We start from the raw sequence: 18,032 nt of genomic DNA, 5'->3' as shown, positions 1-18,032 counted from the left end.
GACCTCTTTAAAGTGTTAAAAAGCAAAGATGTCACCTTGAGGACTAAGGTGCACCTGACCCAAGCCATGGTATTTTCAATTGCCTCATATGCATGTGAAACCTGGACAATGAATAACGAAGACAAAGGAAGATTTAATGCCTTTGAATTATGGCATTGGCTAAGAATATTGAATAAACCATGGACTGCCAAAAGAACAAACAATTCTGTCTTGGAAGAAGTACAGCCAGAATATTCCTTAGAAGCCAGGATGACAAGACTTTGTCTCACACAATTTGGACATGTTATCAGGAGGGACGAGTACCTGGAGAAGGACATCATGCTTGGTAAAGTAGAGGGTCTGTGAAAAAGAGGAAGACCTTCAATGAGATGGATGGACACAGTGGCTGCAACAACGGGCTCAAGCACAACAACGATCATGAGGATGACGCAGGACCGAGCAGTGTTTCTTTCTGTTGTACATAGAGTTACTATGAGCCAAAACCAAGTCGACGGCACCTAACAACAACAACAGTATAGACAAAATAAATTTTATGTTCATATCCACACTTCAAGGTAGGAATTAATATCGCCATTTTATAGGTAAGAAAAATGAGTCTCAGACAGTTCCAATGCCTTGCCCCTGACTGGACCCTTAGTCTTTTTGTCCTACCGCACACAGCTTTCTGCCTGCTGACTGGAAATCTAAATATCTTAGTCATTTATCAGCTCACCTATCATGCTTCTGATCTTGTTCAGAGCAAAAAGCATCTTCTTTTAGAGTCAAGGTAGTGGCACTCTGCACTCTCAGTTCCAAAGCTGTCCTAATGCCTGATCTCTACCAAACTGGATGGTTTCTCAAGAGCCTGGGCACTTGAGACCCCACCGCTACCACCATTCACTGGACCTCCATGACCAGTGGATGCTTCTTGCATCACTCAGCATCAGCATGCATGCGGAGTGTACACAGAAGCACACCATGAAAACTAAGAATATTTTCTTAATTTCTTTGTTAATGAGCTGTATGGTAAGCTTCAACAGCCCTCCCAGTTTCGTGGCCTTGGGTCAAAGGGCAATGCAGGAACAAAGCTTGGTGCAGAGCTGGATGTGTGACCTGCATCTTTTGATGGATGTGTGTTTAAAACATTTGCCATTTTGTGCCCCCAAACAAAAGCCATGTCAAGGGAGGATATTAACACAGGCAAAGAGACAGGGAAGGGTAATTGGTACCATATGCTTGGCATTGTCCTCAATGTTTTCATAAATTGTCTTCTTTTTTTAAATTTTATTCTGTTGTTGAGAATATACACAGCAAAACATACACCAGTTCAACAGTTTCTACATGTACACTTTGACACTGATTACTTTCTTTGAGTTATGCAACCATTCTCACCGTGTTTTTCTGAGTAGTTCCCTCCATCCCGTTAACGTAAACTCACTGCCCCCTGAGCTTCCTATCTAATCTTTCGATTTGCTGTTGTCAACTGATCTCAAGTAGATAGTTCTTAAAAGACCATAATGCTCAGTGTAGACATTTTTTACTAATTGAGCTAAACTATTGTTTGCTTTTAAGAAGACTTCAGGGATATGTTTGGCTTCAGTTTTAAATATTATCTCATGGCGATAGTTTCAGGGGTTCACCCAGCCCCCACACCTCCAGAAAGTCTGGATTCCATGAGAATTTTAAATTCTGTTCCGCATTTTCCTCTTTTTGATCAGGATTCTTGTACACAATCTTTGATCAAAACGTTCAGTAATCATAGCCAGGCACCACACAGTTCTTCTGGTGATGGCAATGGAGGCAATTACCCACACACTCCATATCCTCCTCCTATTCCTGACTCTCCTTCTTCCTCTGTTATTCTAGGCAAATAGAGACCAATTATTGTGCCTTGGATGGCCATTTGCAAGCTTTTAAGACCCCAGGCACAGCGTCTGGGGTCTTAAAAGCCTGTGAGCAGCCATCTAAGATACTCTACTGGTCTTACCCCTTCAGGAGCAAGGGAGAAGGAAGAGAACAGGATATAAGGAAAAGATTAGTCCAAAGAACTAATGGACCACAGCTACCAAGGCCTCCACCAGACTGAGTCCAGTACAGCTAGATGGTGCCCAGCTACCACCACTGACCACTCTGACCGGGATCACAGCAGAGGGTTCTGGACAGAGCTGGAGAGAGATGTAGAACAAAATTCTAACACAAAAAAAGGACCAGATTTGCTGGCCTGATGGAGACTGGAGAAGCCCCGAGAGTATGGCCCCCAGCACCCTTTTAGCTCAGTGGTGAAGTCACTCCTGAGGTTCACCATTCACCTGGGGATTGGACAGCCCCATAAAACAAAACGAGACTGATGAGGCACAGCAGTCCAGGGACAGGGACTGGAAGGCAGGAGGGGAGAGGAAGGCTGATGATAGGGAGCCCAAGGTTGAGTAAGGACAGTGTTGACATGTAGTGGGGTTGTTAACCATTGTCATAGGGCAATATGTGTACTAACTATTTAATAAGAAACTACTTTGTTCTGTAAACCTTCATCTAAAGTGAGAATAGCAGCACAACTGGAAGAATGTAATCAATGTCACTGAATTGTACATGTAGAAATTTTTTAAATGGTGTGTCTTTGGCTATGTATATTTTCACCAAAAAAAAGGTCATCCAAGGCCGAGAAGGGAGTATGCTGACATGTCGTGGGGTTGTTGACTGATGTCATAGAACAATATGTGTACTGACTGTTTAATGAGAAAATATTTGTTCTGTAAACCTTCACCTAAAGTACAATTAAAAAAAAAAAAAAACCCAGGCACTCCGCTAACAACTGGGAAATAGAACAAAAGCACTAAACATGTTTAGGGCAATTAACTGGGATGTCCCATGAAACCATAATCCTAAACCTCCAAACCAAGGAGCCAAATCCCATGAGGCTGTATATAAGCTCCCTCAGCAGCTACTCTTTTTTTGGTGTTGTCGTGGTAATTATATCTATCACACAACTTTTGCCAGTTCAACTTTTTACAGGTGTACAACTTACTGACAGCAATTACAATAATCAAGTATGCAACCCTACCCTTACACACTGTGATTTTTTTCATCACTATTAACCCTCCCTTTCCCCCTCCCCTCCGCCTCTAATAACCACTAATAAACTTTGATCTCTAAACATTTGCCTTTTCTTGTCTTTTTATATAAGTGAGATCATACAATATTTGGCCTTTTGTGATTGGCTTCTTTCATTCAGCATAAAGTCTTCAAGCTCTATCCATATTGTAACATGTATGAAGACTCTGTTTCTTCTACTGGCTGAGTAGTATTCCATTGTATGTATGAATCACATTTTGTTTATCCATTCATCTGCTGATGGACATTTAGGTTGTTTCCATCTTTTGGCTATCGTGAATAGTGCTGCAATGAACATTGGTGTGCAAGTTTCTGAGTTCCCTGCTTTCAGGTCTTCTGGGTATCTATCTAGGAGTGGAATTGCTGCGTCATATGGTAGTTCTATTTTTAGTTTTTTGAGGAGCTGTCGCACTGTTTTCCAAAATAGTTGTACCATTTTGCATTCACACCAGCAATGGATAAGGGTTCCAGTTCCTCCGCATCCTCGTTAACGTTTATTATTTTCTGTTTTTGTTTTATCTTAGCCATCCTAGTGGGAGTGAAATGGTATCTCATTGTGGTTTTGATTTCCATCTCTCTGATGACTAATGACGTTGAGCATTTTTTCATATGTTTGGTGGCCATGTGAATGTCCTCTTGGGTGAAATGTCTATTCAAATTCCTTGCCCATTTTGTGATTGGGTTGTCGTTTTGTTGTTAAGTTGTCAAAATTTTATATATATTTTGGTTATTAAATTTTTTTGGATATATGGTTTCCAAAGATATTCTCCTAGTCGACAGCTTGATTTTCACTTCTTAGTGAGGTTTTTTGATAAAAAAAAGTTTATAATTTTTACGAGGTCCCATTTATTTAGTCTTTTACAGCTTGTGTTTTGTTATTATATTAGATAATCCATTGTTAAAAGCTAGGCTGGATAGCCTTGCCCCTGCATTTTTTCCTGAGAATTTTATGGTTTTACTTTTCACTGTTAGGTCCTTAATCCATTTGAAATTTGTTTTTCTGTGTGTGGTGTGAAGCATGGATCCTGTTTCATTTTTGTGCATGTGGAAATACAGTTTTCCCAAAACCATTTATTGAAGGGTTGCTTCTTTTTCCATCAAATGGACTTAGCACACTTGTCAAAATTCAGTTGACCATAGATGTGTGGGTTTATTTCTGGGCTCTCAATTCTATTCCATTGGTCTACATGTCTATCATTATACCAGTACCAGGCTGTTTTGATTACTGTAGCTGTGTAATATGTTTTAAAGTGAGTAAGCTTGAGGCCTTCTACTTTGTTCTTCTCTTTCAACATTGCTTTAGCTATTCCAGTCCTCTTGCCATTCTATATAAAGTTGAGGATTGGATTTTCCATTTCTGTAAAGAAGGCTGTTGGAATTTTGATTGGAATTGTGTTGAATCTATAGATCACTTTGGATATTACTGACATCATAACAATATTAAGTCTTCCAACCCAAAAACATGGAATATCTTTCAATTTATTTAAGTCTTCTTTAGTCTCTTTCAGCAGTGTTTTATAATTTTCATTATATAAGTCCTTCACATCCCTGGTTAGGTTTATTCCTAGGTATTTTATTCTCTTAGATGCTGTTGTAAATGGAATTATTTCCCTAATTTCTCTTTCAGATTTCCCATTGCTGGTGTATAGAAACTCAGATTTTTATTTGTTGACTTTGTACCCTGCAACTTTGCTAAATTCCTCTATTAGCTTTAAAAGTTTTCTTGTGGACTCTGGGATTTTCTATATATAGGACCATATAATCCATGAATAAAGATAATTTTACTTCTTCTTTTCCAATCTGGATACATTTTATTTCTTTTTCTTGTCTTATTGCTCCAGCTAGGACTTCTAATACAATATTGAATAGAAGTGATAAGAGTGGGCACCTTTGTCTTGTTCTTGATTTCAAGGGGAAAGCTCTCAGTCTTTCTCCATTAAGTATAATGTTGGCTGTTGACTTTTCATATATGCCCTGAATCATATTGAGAATTTTCCCTCTATTCCAATTTTCTTGATGGTTTTCATCAAGAAAGGGTGTTGGATTTTATCAAATGCTTTTTCTGCATCCATAGTGATAATCATGTGGTTCTTTACCTTTGTTCTATTGATGTAGTGTATTATGTTGATTGATTTTCTAATGTTGAACCATTTCTGTATTCCTGGAATAAATCCTACTTGGTCATGATGTATGACTCTTCTAATATGCTGTTGGATTCTGTTTGCTAGTATTCTATGAGGATTTTTGCATTTACATACACAAGAGATATTGGCCTGTAGTTTTCTTTTCTTTGGTGTCTTTGTCTGGTTTTGGTATCAGGGTTATGTTTGCTTCATAGAATGAATTAGAGAATGCCCCTTCCTTTTCCATCTTTTGGAAGAGTTTAAACAGTATTGGCATCAATTCTCTAAATGTTTGGTAGAATTCCCCAGTGAAACCATTTGGTCCAAGACTTTCGTTGTTATTGTTGGAAGGTTTTTGATCACTGATTTGATCTTTTCACCTATTATTGGTCTATTGAGATTTTTTATTTCCTCTTGAGTCAGTTTGGGTAGGTTGTGTGCTTCTAAGAATGTGTCCATTTCATCTAGGTTATCCAGTTTTTTACCATACCATTTTTAGTAAAATTTTGTCCTAATTGTCTTTATTTCTATTGAGTCAGTTGAAATGTCTCCTCTTCCATTTCTTGTTTTGGTTATTTGCATCTTTTCTCTTCTTTGTCAGTCTAGCTGAAGATTTGTCAATTAAATAAAATTTAATTATATATTTTTAAAGATTCATATAAAATATACAAAAATTATATATAAATATATATAATTGTTAAAATATATATTTATATTTTTTAATTTTCAAAGAACCAACTTCTGATTTTATTGATTCTGTTGTTTTTTTGTTTTTGATTTTATTTATTTCTACTCTGGTCTTTGTTATTTCCTTTCCTCTGGTAAATTTAGGCTTAGTTTGCTCTTCTCTTTCTAGTTTCTGGAGTTGTCAAGTTAGGCTGTTGACTACAGATCTTCCTTCTTTTTTCATGAAGGCATTTATTGCTATAAGTTTCCCTCGGAGTGCTGCTGTTGCTGCAGAGCATAAGTTTTGGTATGTTGTGCTTTCATTTCCATTTGACCCCAGGAAATTTGTGATTTCTCTTTTGATTTCCTCCTTGACCCATTTGTAGTTTAATAGTGTCTTGTTTAATTTCCATATGTTTATTTATTTTCCAGTTTTTTGTTGTTGTTGTTGTTGTTGTTGTTTGTTTTTTTCTGTTATTGATTTCTAGCTTCACTCTATTGTGGTCAGAGAAAATACTTTGTGTGATTTCAATCTTTTTAAATTTATCAAGACTTGCTTTGTGATCTAACATGTGGTCTATCATGGAGTATGATCCATGTGCATGGGAGTAGAAGGCATATTGCACTGTTGTTGGGTGGAGTATTCTATATATGTTTGTTAAGTCTAGTTGGTTTAGAGTGTCATTCAGATCCTCTGTTTCCTTGTTGATCTTCTTTCTAGATGTTCTGTCTAATATTGAAAGTGGTGTGCTGAAATCTCCTACTGTTATTCTAGTGTCATCTATTTCTCCCTTCAATTCTATCAGTGTTTATATATTTAGGTGCTCCAGTGTTTGGGTACATATATATTTATGATTGTTATATCTCCTTGATTAATGGATCCTTTTATCACTATATAATGCCTATCTTTATCTCATCTGAAAGATTTTTGTCCTAACGTCTACTTTGTCTGATATTAAGGTTGCCACTCCAGCCCTCTTTTCTTTATTATTTGCATGGAATATTTTTCCCATCCTTTCACTTTCAACCTATTGTGTCCTTGAGTCTAAGGTATGTCTCTTGTAAACATTATATAGTAGGATCGTGTTTTTTTTAAAATCCATTCTGCCACTCTCTGCCTTTTGATCGGATCTTTTAGGCCATTTGCATTCACTGTAATTACTGATAAGAAGTGACTTACTTGTTCCTTTTGTGATTTGTTTTTGTGTGTGTGTGTATTAAGCCTTCTTTGTCTTTGTCCTTTACTACTGCTTGCTTTTGTGTTGTTTTATTGTAGTGACTCCTTTTGGTTTCCTTCTCTTTTTCTTTTTTGTATGTTTTTTAGATTTTTTTATGGTTACCATGATTATTGCATTTAACAGCTTGTATTATAACAACATAGGGTAAGTTCATAACAACTTAACTTCAATAACATACAGGGAATTCTATACTTATTCCATTCCTCCTGCCCTCCTCCCCCATTTTTGTTGTTGTTGTCACTAATTACATCTTTATATTTCATGTGCCCTGTAACATAATTTTATCCCTGTTTTTGGTACATTTGTCATTAAAAAGCATGAAGGACAAAACGATTAGAGTTATCAAGCATGAATAATTTATTACTTGCCCTTATGCTTGTCCATACAATTCCCTTTATTAGGGATCTTTCTTTTTGTGTGTCTTTGAATTACTTTCTAATGCCTTCTCCCTTCCATCTACAGAACCCACATTAGTATTTTTTGTAGGGCCAGTCTGGTAGGTATGAACTTTCTCAGCTTCTGTTTGGAAATATTTTAATGTCACCCTCATTCTTGAAGGACAGTTTATCTGGGTACAGTATTCTTGGTTGACAGTTTTTTCTTTCAGTATTTTAAATATTCCATTCCATTGCCTTCTCATTTCCGATGTTCCTGGGGAGAAATCAGCACTTAATCTTGTTGAGGATCCTTTGTATGTGACTGTTGGCTTCTCTCTCACTGCTTTCAGGGATCTCTCTTTATCTTTACTTTTTGAGAGCCTAACTATGATGTGTCTTGCTGTAGATTTCTTTGGTTTTATCCAGCTTGGGGTTTTTTGTGTTTCTTGGATTTGTAGATTCATGTCCTTTGTTAGGTTGGGGAAATTTTCTGTCATTATTTCTTCAAATATTCTTTCTGTACCTTTCTCTTTCTTATCTTCTTCTGGAATTCCCATGATGCATATATTAGGTCTCTTGTTGTCCCATAAATTATGTTTACATTGTTGTATTATATTCTTTCTTTATTTTTCATTATTTGGTCATCCATCCCTAGATGCACTTTCACACCTTTTGTCATGTTCATTTGGATGGGCCATCGTTTTTCTGTTCTTTGTGTGTCTTGTGTTTTTTTGTTGGGGTATTGGGATTTTTGAAGATGTTAGCTTTCTCAGTTCTCTCCAGTATTTTATGTTTTTACCTATGCTACTTTCTGCAAAAATCTCTTAGGCAGGCAGAGCCTTTGGCTTTTACTTACCATTTCCTCTCTCTCTGTCTGTGATAGCTCCTTCTCCCTCCCTGGTTTAATTAGGATTTGAAAGTTCCAGATGTCGGTTTTCAACTTTCAATGTCTCCCAAACACACTAGAGAATATACTGTGGTCAATCTGTCCACCAACAGGCACCACTACTCAGGCGAGATATCATGCATTAATCTGTCTGTCCACCAGGGGGCACAGTCCTCTCTTTCTGGTTATTACTCCCTTCCTGCGTCTGTTTCTGCAACCACGTTTTTAGTCGGAAAACCCACTCACCGGGAGCCTGCTTCTGGGCTGGGTGTTGTCCTTCGGTTTTGCCCAAGGCTTCCTTCTCTGCTCTATGGGGCTCCTCATATCTGAGCTGGCATTCAAGGGAAGCATGGGCAGGCTTTCCTTCATTTCAGGGGGAGGAGGGGCTGGCACTCCCCAGAAGTACCTCCGAGAGATCTGTCTTGTTGGTTTCAGAGCCCCAGTGGCCCTGTGGTGGTGGGAGAAGCAGTCTCCACTTAGGTGACCCTCCTCCTGCCTCCTTTGTAGGGAACCTTCTGTAGGAGTTCATATTAGTACAGCATCTGACAGTTACCAGGTTGGGGAGGGGTTGTCACGCTCCATATGGGCCCCCAGGGAGGTCTGCCTTGTAGCTATCAGAGCTTACCCCGTAGAGTGTTGGCTGTGGGTCTAGCCTCCACTCAGGATGCCTGCTTCCTAGCACACGGCAGCCTTAGTCAATAGTCTTCAGTGCTGACCAGAAAGAGGAGCAGACAGACCAGAAGTTTTTCCCGGGAAGGTCTGTCCTGTTGGTTTCAGAGGCCTGAGCTATGGGGTGAAGAGGGAGGCAGGTAGAGTGCTGACTATGTGAGCAGGCTCCACTGCAGGGGCCTTCTGTAGCAGTTTGCAACAGCCTGGCAACCAATAGTTACCAGGTGAGGGAGGGAGTGTCACACTCCAGTCAGATCCTCCTAGAGGTCTGCCTTGTTGCTATCAGAGCCTCCTTGATAAATTGTTGGCTATGAGTACAGCCTCCACTCAAGACACCTGCTTCCTAGCACACAACAGCCTCTGTCTGGAGTCCTCAGCACAAAGCAGAAGTGGGGGCACCCTAACCCAAATTAATCCCAAGGGAAATTTTCCTGTTGGTGTCAGAGGCCTGAGCTATGAGGTGTGCAGGGAGGCAGGTAGAGTGCTATGGGAGAAGACTCTGCTGAAGGGGCTTTCCGTAGCAATTCACAGCCTGCTAGTCGTTGACAGTTTCTGGGTTGGGGAGGGGTTGTTATACTTCAAATGGACCCCCAGGGAGGTCTGCCTTATTGCTATCAGAGATCCCCATGTAGTAGCTTGGCTGTGGGTTGGCCTCCTCTTAAGATGCCTGATTCCTAGCACACAGCAGCCTTAGTCAGCAGTTCTCAGTGCCAACTAGAAGAGGGAGCAGATAGACCATAACTGACTCCCCAGGAGGTTTGTCCTGTTGGTTTCAGAGGCCTTAGCTATGGCGTGCACAGGGAGGCAGGTAGTGTGTTGACTTTGAGAGCAGGTTCCACTGTAAGGGGCTTCTTTAGTAATTCACAGTAAGCTTGCAGCCAGCAGTGCCTGTGTGGGGGAGATGTTGGCACACTCCAAACAGACCCACGGAGAGGTCTGTCTTGTTGATTTTAGAGCAGAAGCTTGGAGTCCTGTCTCTTTGTACAGGCAGGGGGTGTGATGGTTAGGGAAGCTGGCTCTTTTACTAGGGCCACTTCCCAGTTCATAGATTCTGGCAGCCTGCACATGGCTGGGGGGAAGGGCAGGGACAGTGGAAGAAGCAATTTTTGTACCGCGTGCAACTCATTATGGATTCATTGACTCTTGCCTATCTGTAATCCCCAACTGCTTTCCTCTGCTCTTTGATTCAGAGTCCCTCAAAGCCGAGCACTATTTCTTCATTGTATTTGTGGAGGAGTGTCAGAATGATGGTCTGTTTATGCTGCCATCTTCCCAGAATCCCATGCATACATTGGTTTCTTTAACCTCACAAAAATTACCCCACAATGACATTGAGGCTTAGAGTACTTAAATAACTTATCCAAATTCCCATGGTTAGTACGTGTGGAAGCAGAATTGTAATTCAAATAGGTTTGTTCCCAAAGTCTGGAGCCTTTCCATTACACTATGCAATCCTCAAATGTAGCTTGATTTATTATATTTCATATTTGAAGGAAGCCATCTCCAGAAAGGAGATTGGTTGTATGGAAAGACAGCTGGGGTGATGTTTAGACCAAGCCTCCATGAGGTTCCAACTCTGAGACCAAAGAGACCCCTGAAATCTCCTGATCTTTCAAAAAAGTCACGATTAATTAGCCTAACTTCAGCTTTTTTTTATGTTAGTGATAACAATCATATTAGCAATAGCTTCTTTTTATCAAGGTATTTGGCACCCTGTCACACTCTGGGTTCCCCAAAAGCAGACTCTGAGACAGGACTTGGATGCTGATAACTTTTTGAGAGATGATCCTAGGAAATACCAGCGAGGAAGTGGAGATGTGAAACAAGGAGTGGGGAAAAGGCCAAGAAAGCATGCATTAATGAGCAAGTTTATCACAGTGGGCAATTAAATTCAGTTCCACTGGGGAAGTTGGGGTATTTATCCACCACCTTCTGTCTATCATTGGTAAAAGGTTGACCTGAACACTGAAAGCTCTCATAGTGTGGGAAAAAGCCCCAGGAGAGATGCTGAGGTGCCTGAGATGGGAAACAGTCAGGGTACATGGAACTACAGCTGCAGGTGAACTCAAAGGTGACTTAGGAGATGTGTGGAGGGGAATCAATAGCATCTGCTCCATTCCTCATTCTAAAAGGAGGTTCAAAGAGTACAAGTAACTTGCTCAGGCTCACACAGCTAGTGTGGAAATTAAACCCAGGTCTGTCTGATTAACCTCAAAGCCCCTGCTCTTGATGCTACCTGAAAGCGCCTTCAAACTCATGCCACTTGTGGTGCCCCTCCCTTAACAGATCTCCTTATCACTTTGTCCCCAGGAAAATACCATCCACTGGCAAATTGGTGCTGACCCTCACAACCGACGCTTGCGAGGGGAAGGAAAATTTCGTCCGCTACCTGGAGCATGTCCAAGCCGTCATCACAGTCAACGCCAGCAGGAGAGGAGACTTGAACATCAACATGACTTCCCCAATGGGCACCAAATCCATCTTGCTGAGCCGGCGCCCAAGAGATGATGACTCAAAAGTGGGCTTTGACAAGTGGCCCTTCATGACCACGCACACTTGGGGGGAAGACGCCCGGGGAACCTGGACCCTTGAGCTGGGGTTTGTCGGCAGTACACCCCAGAGAGGGGTGCTGAAGGAGTGGACCCTGATGCTCCACGGCACCCAGAGCGCACCTTACATTGACCAGGTTGTGAGAGATTACCAGTCCAAGCTAGCCATGTCCAAGAAGGAAGAGCTGGAGGAGGAGCTGGACGAAGCTGTGGAGAGAAGCCTCAAGAGCATCCTAAGCAAGAACTAGCACCGCCGGTTGTCTGCACCACCTCCTTCCCTCCCCATCTGTGGCACCCCTCCCTAGCTCCACACTTCTGTTAGGCGCCCAGCAATGACTGTCACCCCAGACAAGTGATTCTGTCTTCTCACTCGGATGCTTCGCTCACTGTCAATGATTCCTTCATTGCAATGGAAGCAATCTTTTTTATTCTATGCCACAAATATATAGTGTTCCCACCTCACCCCCTCCATGTCCTATGTGTGACTCTAACTTCTTTACTTGTGTCATTTGAATAGGTGGTATATTGAAAACAAAACTAGGACAGCTTTCCCCTTACTTTTTTCGTATCTGAGAAGAGAAAAAGTTAATTTAAAAAGCCACACACAGGGACTTCAAGAATGTTTTTCAGTAGTCTCAATGGAGGACCTGTGATATAAAAAGAAAATGGAAGCTTATGACAGAGGGTGAGCTCTGAGCTTCGTAAACGACCAGAGATGCTGCCAGTCCTTTGGGGAAAGGTGTTTTGAACTTAGCAAGACAGGTCAGTGACATCGATTAAGGTGCCATGATTTGAAAGATGTCATTGGTAGACAGTTCTAATTATTGGATGGGGAAAGAGACTCAGAAAGCACAAGGATTGGAAATGTTACCACCAACCCCAAGGCCATAGCTCCCCTTGCCCAGCCAGCATGGTAAACACCAAATGTAAGTGCTTGGTTGTCCTGCACTGGCTGCTGCTCTCAGTAAAGGAAAAATCTGCAAGAGCAGCCCACATTACCCCCAGTTTGTATAGAGTTCATCCCTGTCCCAGTTTTCTGGGGCTCCTCACATAGCTGTCCAAAAGAAAAACAGGTAAGGCAGGTCTGGCAACACGTCTGTGAAAAGCAGCTTAGTAGTTTTTAAATCAGGAACATTCCTTTTCCTAAGTCACCTTGGGGCATCTGAATCTGATGTGGAAACCCTGGTGGTGTACTGGTTAAGAGCTATGGCTGCTAACCAAAGGGTCGGCAGTTCAAATGAACCAGGCGCTCCTTGGAAACCCTATGGGGCAGTTCTACTCTGCCCTATAGGGTTGCTATGGGTTGGAATCGACTCGATGGCAATGGGTTTTTGGTAATCTGATGTGAGAGAAGAGGTTGGTATTTTTGACAGCTTTACAAATATATACTTGGGTTTTGATTTCCAAAAAAATATAATTGGAGCGAAGTATCTGACTCCCACGTGTTAGGATTTCTTTGATGTGTTGGGGAAATAGCTTCTGTTCTGGAAGAGGTATATGAGGGGATGGAGGGCCTGTGTGAAGATATGAGCATCTCCACATGGACCTCCATCTTCTGCCAAGAAGATGAGGACTAGCTCGCCACTGGTAACTTGAAGCCTGAAGAAAGCAAGAGAAGACCTCTATTGGGAAAGCAAATGGTTACCATCTTGCCAACCACAAATCCTCAAGGGTGTTAACATACAGCCCAAAGGAAATAGCTGCCAACCCAAAAAGATACTCCACTATTCCATTACCAAATAGAAATGCTTTCTGACCTGTTGTCACTATGTTTTCCTACCCAAGGATTGGCCTCTCATCCCCAGTCCCAATGCCCACCAATTCCTTCTCAACCATTTCTGGCTCCAACTCACCCTTCCCCTGGGAGCCTGTCGCTAAGCCTAGAGTTCCTTTACTTGAAGCCAGTACTGTTCTAGGTTTCAGTTCCCCAAAGGGAGCAACTTTAAGAGAAAAGTCTGGAAAATGCCAGTCTGGAAAATACATTTTTTTCTTTTCCCCCCTATGTTAACATGAGATTGTGTCTTCTCTAACACCTATGATCTATATAATGCTTTAAAGTGTAAGAATATTTATGATTTTTTTTAAAGAAATTTATTACTTGTTGTGAAGGTCTTTTTAAACCAGTTCAGATTTAAAGAAAAAAAATAATGGAAATCATCCAAAATTCATTTCACATTAGTGGTCTGAAAATAAACCAAAGGATACTATGTGTGCATGTGTATAACTGCACACAGAAATATATACATACATATGTAGACTATATACATGTGTGTATATATGTGTGTGAATATATACACACACACTTGTATAAATGTATATACACACATTACCTAAAATGTGTGTATGTTTATTTATTGAAGAAAAGATACCATACTCATTTCTAAAAGAATATTCAAAGAATATATCAAGATTATTCTGGCTGAAGAAAAAGGCCACTGGAAATTCAGGTGAAAATGTTCATCTATTCCCATTACATCACCTCCGTAATTTTGCAGCTCTCTGTATAAACATTAAATGTCCTATATAGCAGCAAAAATATAAAATAGTTGCCCATATTTTCACAGTTGTATAATTTATGAAATTAGAGAGTAACTTATCAGCTTCTTAATCAAAATGGCAAGTTTTGATATGAGTATACAGTATATAAAAATATATATATATAGTGCTATATATAAATACTTGGTCTCTTTCATTTTTGGCATCAGTATTAACACTAAAAAATGTCTAGCTAGTGATGTTTTTATGATATTCCTGATCTTAATGCAAGAGACAGTTATTTATAGTCATTTATTTTAAAAATGAAAATAAGCAAATAATGATTAATCATGTTAACATTGTTACTCCTTGTGACAAAATTTTATAAGAAAATTTAAGACATGTAAATTAGGAGGCTCAACAATAAAATATTACCTTCCAGAAATTATGTGGGATGTGCAATATATTACATAAAAACACTTCCAACCATTCTAGCACGACATAATAAAAAGCTGCAAAGAGAAGTCTAGAAAACTTGCTTTAATAAATATTCATGAAAGGCTTATAATTAGCATATAAATCACATACAAATTATGATCTAGAGCAGCATTTTTCAAACTCAGGTGTTATAAAATCAGTTTAGGAAGGTCAAGAGCAGCATCTTTTTAAGACTAGAAGAGAACAGAACACATGTTATAGATAAGTATCATCTCCTGGGAGATCCTTGGTGATGAAAACACTCAGCTGCTAACAGAAAGGTTGGAGGTTGGAGTCCACTCAGAGGCATCTTGGAAGAAAGGCCTGGTGATCTATTTCAGAAAAATCAGCATTGAAAACCCTACGGAGCATAGTTCTTCTGTGACACACATGGGGTCACCATGAGTCACAGTCAACTTGATGGCAACTGGTTTTTATTGTTTCCTGAAATATTTGTTTGTAGAGGGTGTATGTGTGTGTGTGTGTGTGTGTGTGTGTGTGTGTGTGTGTGTACTGGCTCACAATGTAAAATACATTTCTTATTGTGGCTAATCATCAAAAATCTTTCAGAAACACTGTTCTAGAGTACATTAGTCAGGCTAGACTGTTATACTGTGTAACAACCTCAAAATCTCAGTGGTTTAACACAACAAAGATTTCTTTATCATTTACACAAATTCTACTGAGGGTTCAGGTGACTCCCCAGGGCCACAGACGTCCATACAGTGACTCAAGGACCCGTGCTGCTTCAGTGTTATGATTTTTCAGCATAATGTCCTCCAGACTCATCCATGTTGTGGGATGTTTCCTGGATTCATCATTATTCTTTATTGTTTTGTAATACTCCATTGTGTGTATGTACCACAGTTTATCCATTCATCTGTTGCTGGGCATTTAGGTTGCTTCCATCTTTTTGCTATTGTGAATAATGCTGCAATGAACATGGCTGTGCACATCTATTCATGTTACAGCACTTATTTCTCTAGGATATATACCTAGGAGTGGGATTGCTGGATCATATGGTAATTCTATTTCTAGCTTTTTAAGGAAGCGCCGTATCATTTTCCATAGCGGTTGTACCATTTTACATTCCCAACAGCAGTCTATAAGAGCTCCAATCTCCCGGTAACCTCGCCAGTACTTTTTGTTTTCTTTCTCTTTTTTCTGTGATCAGTGCCATTATTGCCAGGGTGAGATGGTATCTCATTGTAGTTTTGATTTGCATCTCTCTAATGGCTGATGATCCCGAGCATTTCTTCACGTGTTTGTTAGCCGCCTGAATGTCGTGTTTGGTGAAGTGTCTGATCATGTCCTTTGCCCATTTTTTAATTGGATTGTTTGTCTTTTTGTTGTTGAGGTCTGGAAATTTCCTATAAATTTTAGAGATTAGACACTTGTCAGATATGTCATAGCCAACATTTTTTTCCCAGTCAGTAGGTTCTCTTCACTCTTTTGTCGAAGTCTCTTGATGAGCATAAATGTTCAATTTTTAGAACTTCTCAGTTACCTAGTTTATCTTCTTGTGTTTCTGAATTTTTGGTTATGTTTGGTACCCTAATTATGTTGCATATTAGGGCCCCTAGTGTTGTCCCTACTTTTTATTCCATGATCTTCATTGTTTTAGGTTTGTTACATTTAGGTCTTTTATCTATTTTTAAAAAAATTTTTTTATTGTACTTTAGATGAAGGTTTACGAACAAATAGTTTCTCATTAAACAGTTAGTACACATATTGTTTTATCACATTGGTTAACAACCCCACGACATGTCAACACTGTCCCTTCTCGACCTTGGGTTCCTTATTCCCAGCTTTCCTGTCCCCTCCTGCCTTCTAGTCATTGCCCCATTAGTCTTGTTTTGTTTTACGGGGCTGTCTAATCTTTGGCTGAAGGGTGAACCTTGGGAGTGACTTCATTACTGAGCTAAAAGGGTGTCCAAGGGCCATACTCTCGGGGTTTCTCCAGTCTCTGTCAGGCCAGTAAGTCTGGTCTTTTTTGTGAGTTAGAGTTTTGTTCTACATTTTTCTGCAGTTCTGTCCGGGACCCTCTGTTGTGATCCCTGTCAGAGCAGTCAGTGATGGTAGCCGGGCACCATCTAGTTGTATTTAATCCATTTTGAGTTAGTTTTTGTGTATGGTGTGAGAGATCAATTTTGTTTCATTTTTATGCAAATAGATATCCAGTTTTGCCAGCATCATTTGTTAAAAAGACTTTCTCTTCCCCATTTAACGGATTTCAACCCTTTGTCAAAGAACAGCTGTCCATAGGTGGATGGGTTTACTTCTGGGTTCTCAATTCTATTCCATTGGTCTATGTGTCTATTGTTTTACCAGTACCAGGCTATTTTGACTATTGTGGCTATATAATCAGGGAGTGTGAGGCCTTCTACTTTGTTCTTCTTCTTCAATAGTGCTTTGCGTATCCAGGGCCTCTTTCCTTTCCATATAAAGTTGATTAGTTTTTCCATCTCATTAAAGAATGTTGGAATTTGGATCGGGATGCATTATGTTTCTAGATCACTTTGGGTAGTATTTTCACAATGTTAAGTCTTCCTATCCATGAACATGGTTATGTTTTTCCATTTATATAGGTCTCTTTTGATTTCTTGTTGTAGTGTTTTGTAGTTTATATAAGTCTTTTCCGTCCCTAGTTAGGTTTATTCCTAAGTTTTTTTTTTTATCTTTTGGAGGGCTATTGTAAATGGTATTGTTTTCCTGGTTATCTTTTTGGAGATCTCTTTGTTAGTGTAGAGAAATCTGATTTTTCTGTGTTGATCTTATACCCTTATACCTTATTCCAGCAGCCTTCCTGTGGGGTCTCTGGGTTTTTTTATGTATATGATCATGTCATCTGCAAATAGGGACAGCTTTACTTCTTCCTTACAATTTGTATGCCCTTCTCTTTCTTGCCTTATTTCTCTAGCTGGGATTTCCAGTACAGTATTGAGTAAGAGTGGTGATAAAGGGCATCCTTGTCTGGTTCCCATTCTCAAGCGGAATAATGTTGGCTGTTGGCTTTGTGTATATGCCCTTACTTATATTGAGGAATTTCCCTCCTATTCCCGTTTCATTGATAGTTTTTATCAGGAATGAGTGTTGGACTTTATCAAATGCCTTTTCTGCATCAATTGAGATGATCATGTGATTCTTGTCCTTTGCTTTATTTATGTAGTGGATTACACTGATTCATTTTCTAATGTTGAACCATCTCTGCATACGTGGTATGACACCCATTTGGTTGTATTATTTTTTTGATATGCTGTTGAATTCTATTGGCTAGAATTTTGTTGAGAATTTTTGTGTCTATATTTGTGAGGGATATTGGTCTATAATTTTCTTCTTTAGCTGTGTCTTCCACTGGCTTTAATATCAGGGTTATGCTGGTGTCTTAGTTATCTAGTGCTGCTGTAACAGAAATACCACAAGTGGATGGCTTTAACAAAGAGAAATTTATTCTTTCACAGTTTGGGAGGCTAGAAGTCCAAATT

The 18,032-nt window shown here is 39.8% G+C and overlaps 1 protein-coding gene across 2 annotated transcripts in view; it reads left to right on the top strand.

The window, feature by feature from the left end:
- Positions 1-12,052, top strand: part of PCSK2 (proprotein convertase subtilisin/kexin type 2) — a 318,518-nt gene extending 306,466 nt beyond the window's left edge. For both annotated transcript variants that reach the window (XM_004376450.2, XM_004376451.1), the window contains one exon: positions 11,357-12,052. In XM_004376450.2, the coding sequence (XP_004376507.1) occupies positions 11,357-11,843 (487 nt within the window). In that variant the 3' untranslated portion in view covers positions 11,844-12,052. The remainder of the gene's footprint in view (positions 1-11,356) is intronic.
- Positions 12,053-18,032: the final 5,980 nt, after the last annotated feature.

This window comes from Trichechus manatus, unplaced genomic scaffold, assembly GCF_000243295.1.
Source record: "Trichechus manatus latirostris isolate Lorelei unplaced genomic scaffold, TriManLat1.0 scaffold00042, whole genome shotgun sequence".
In the NCBI taxonomy this organism is placed as follows: Eukaryota; Metazoa; Chordata; class Mammalia; order Sirenia; family Trichechidae; genus Trichechus; species Trichechus manatus.
Note: the sequence above shows the minus strand (reverse complement) of the source record. Positions and strands in the feature narration are given on the sequence as shown.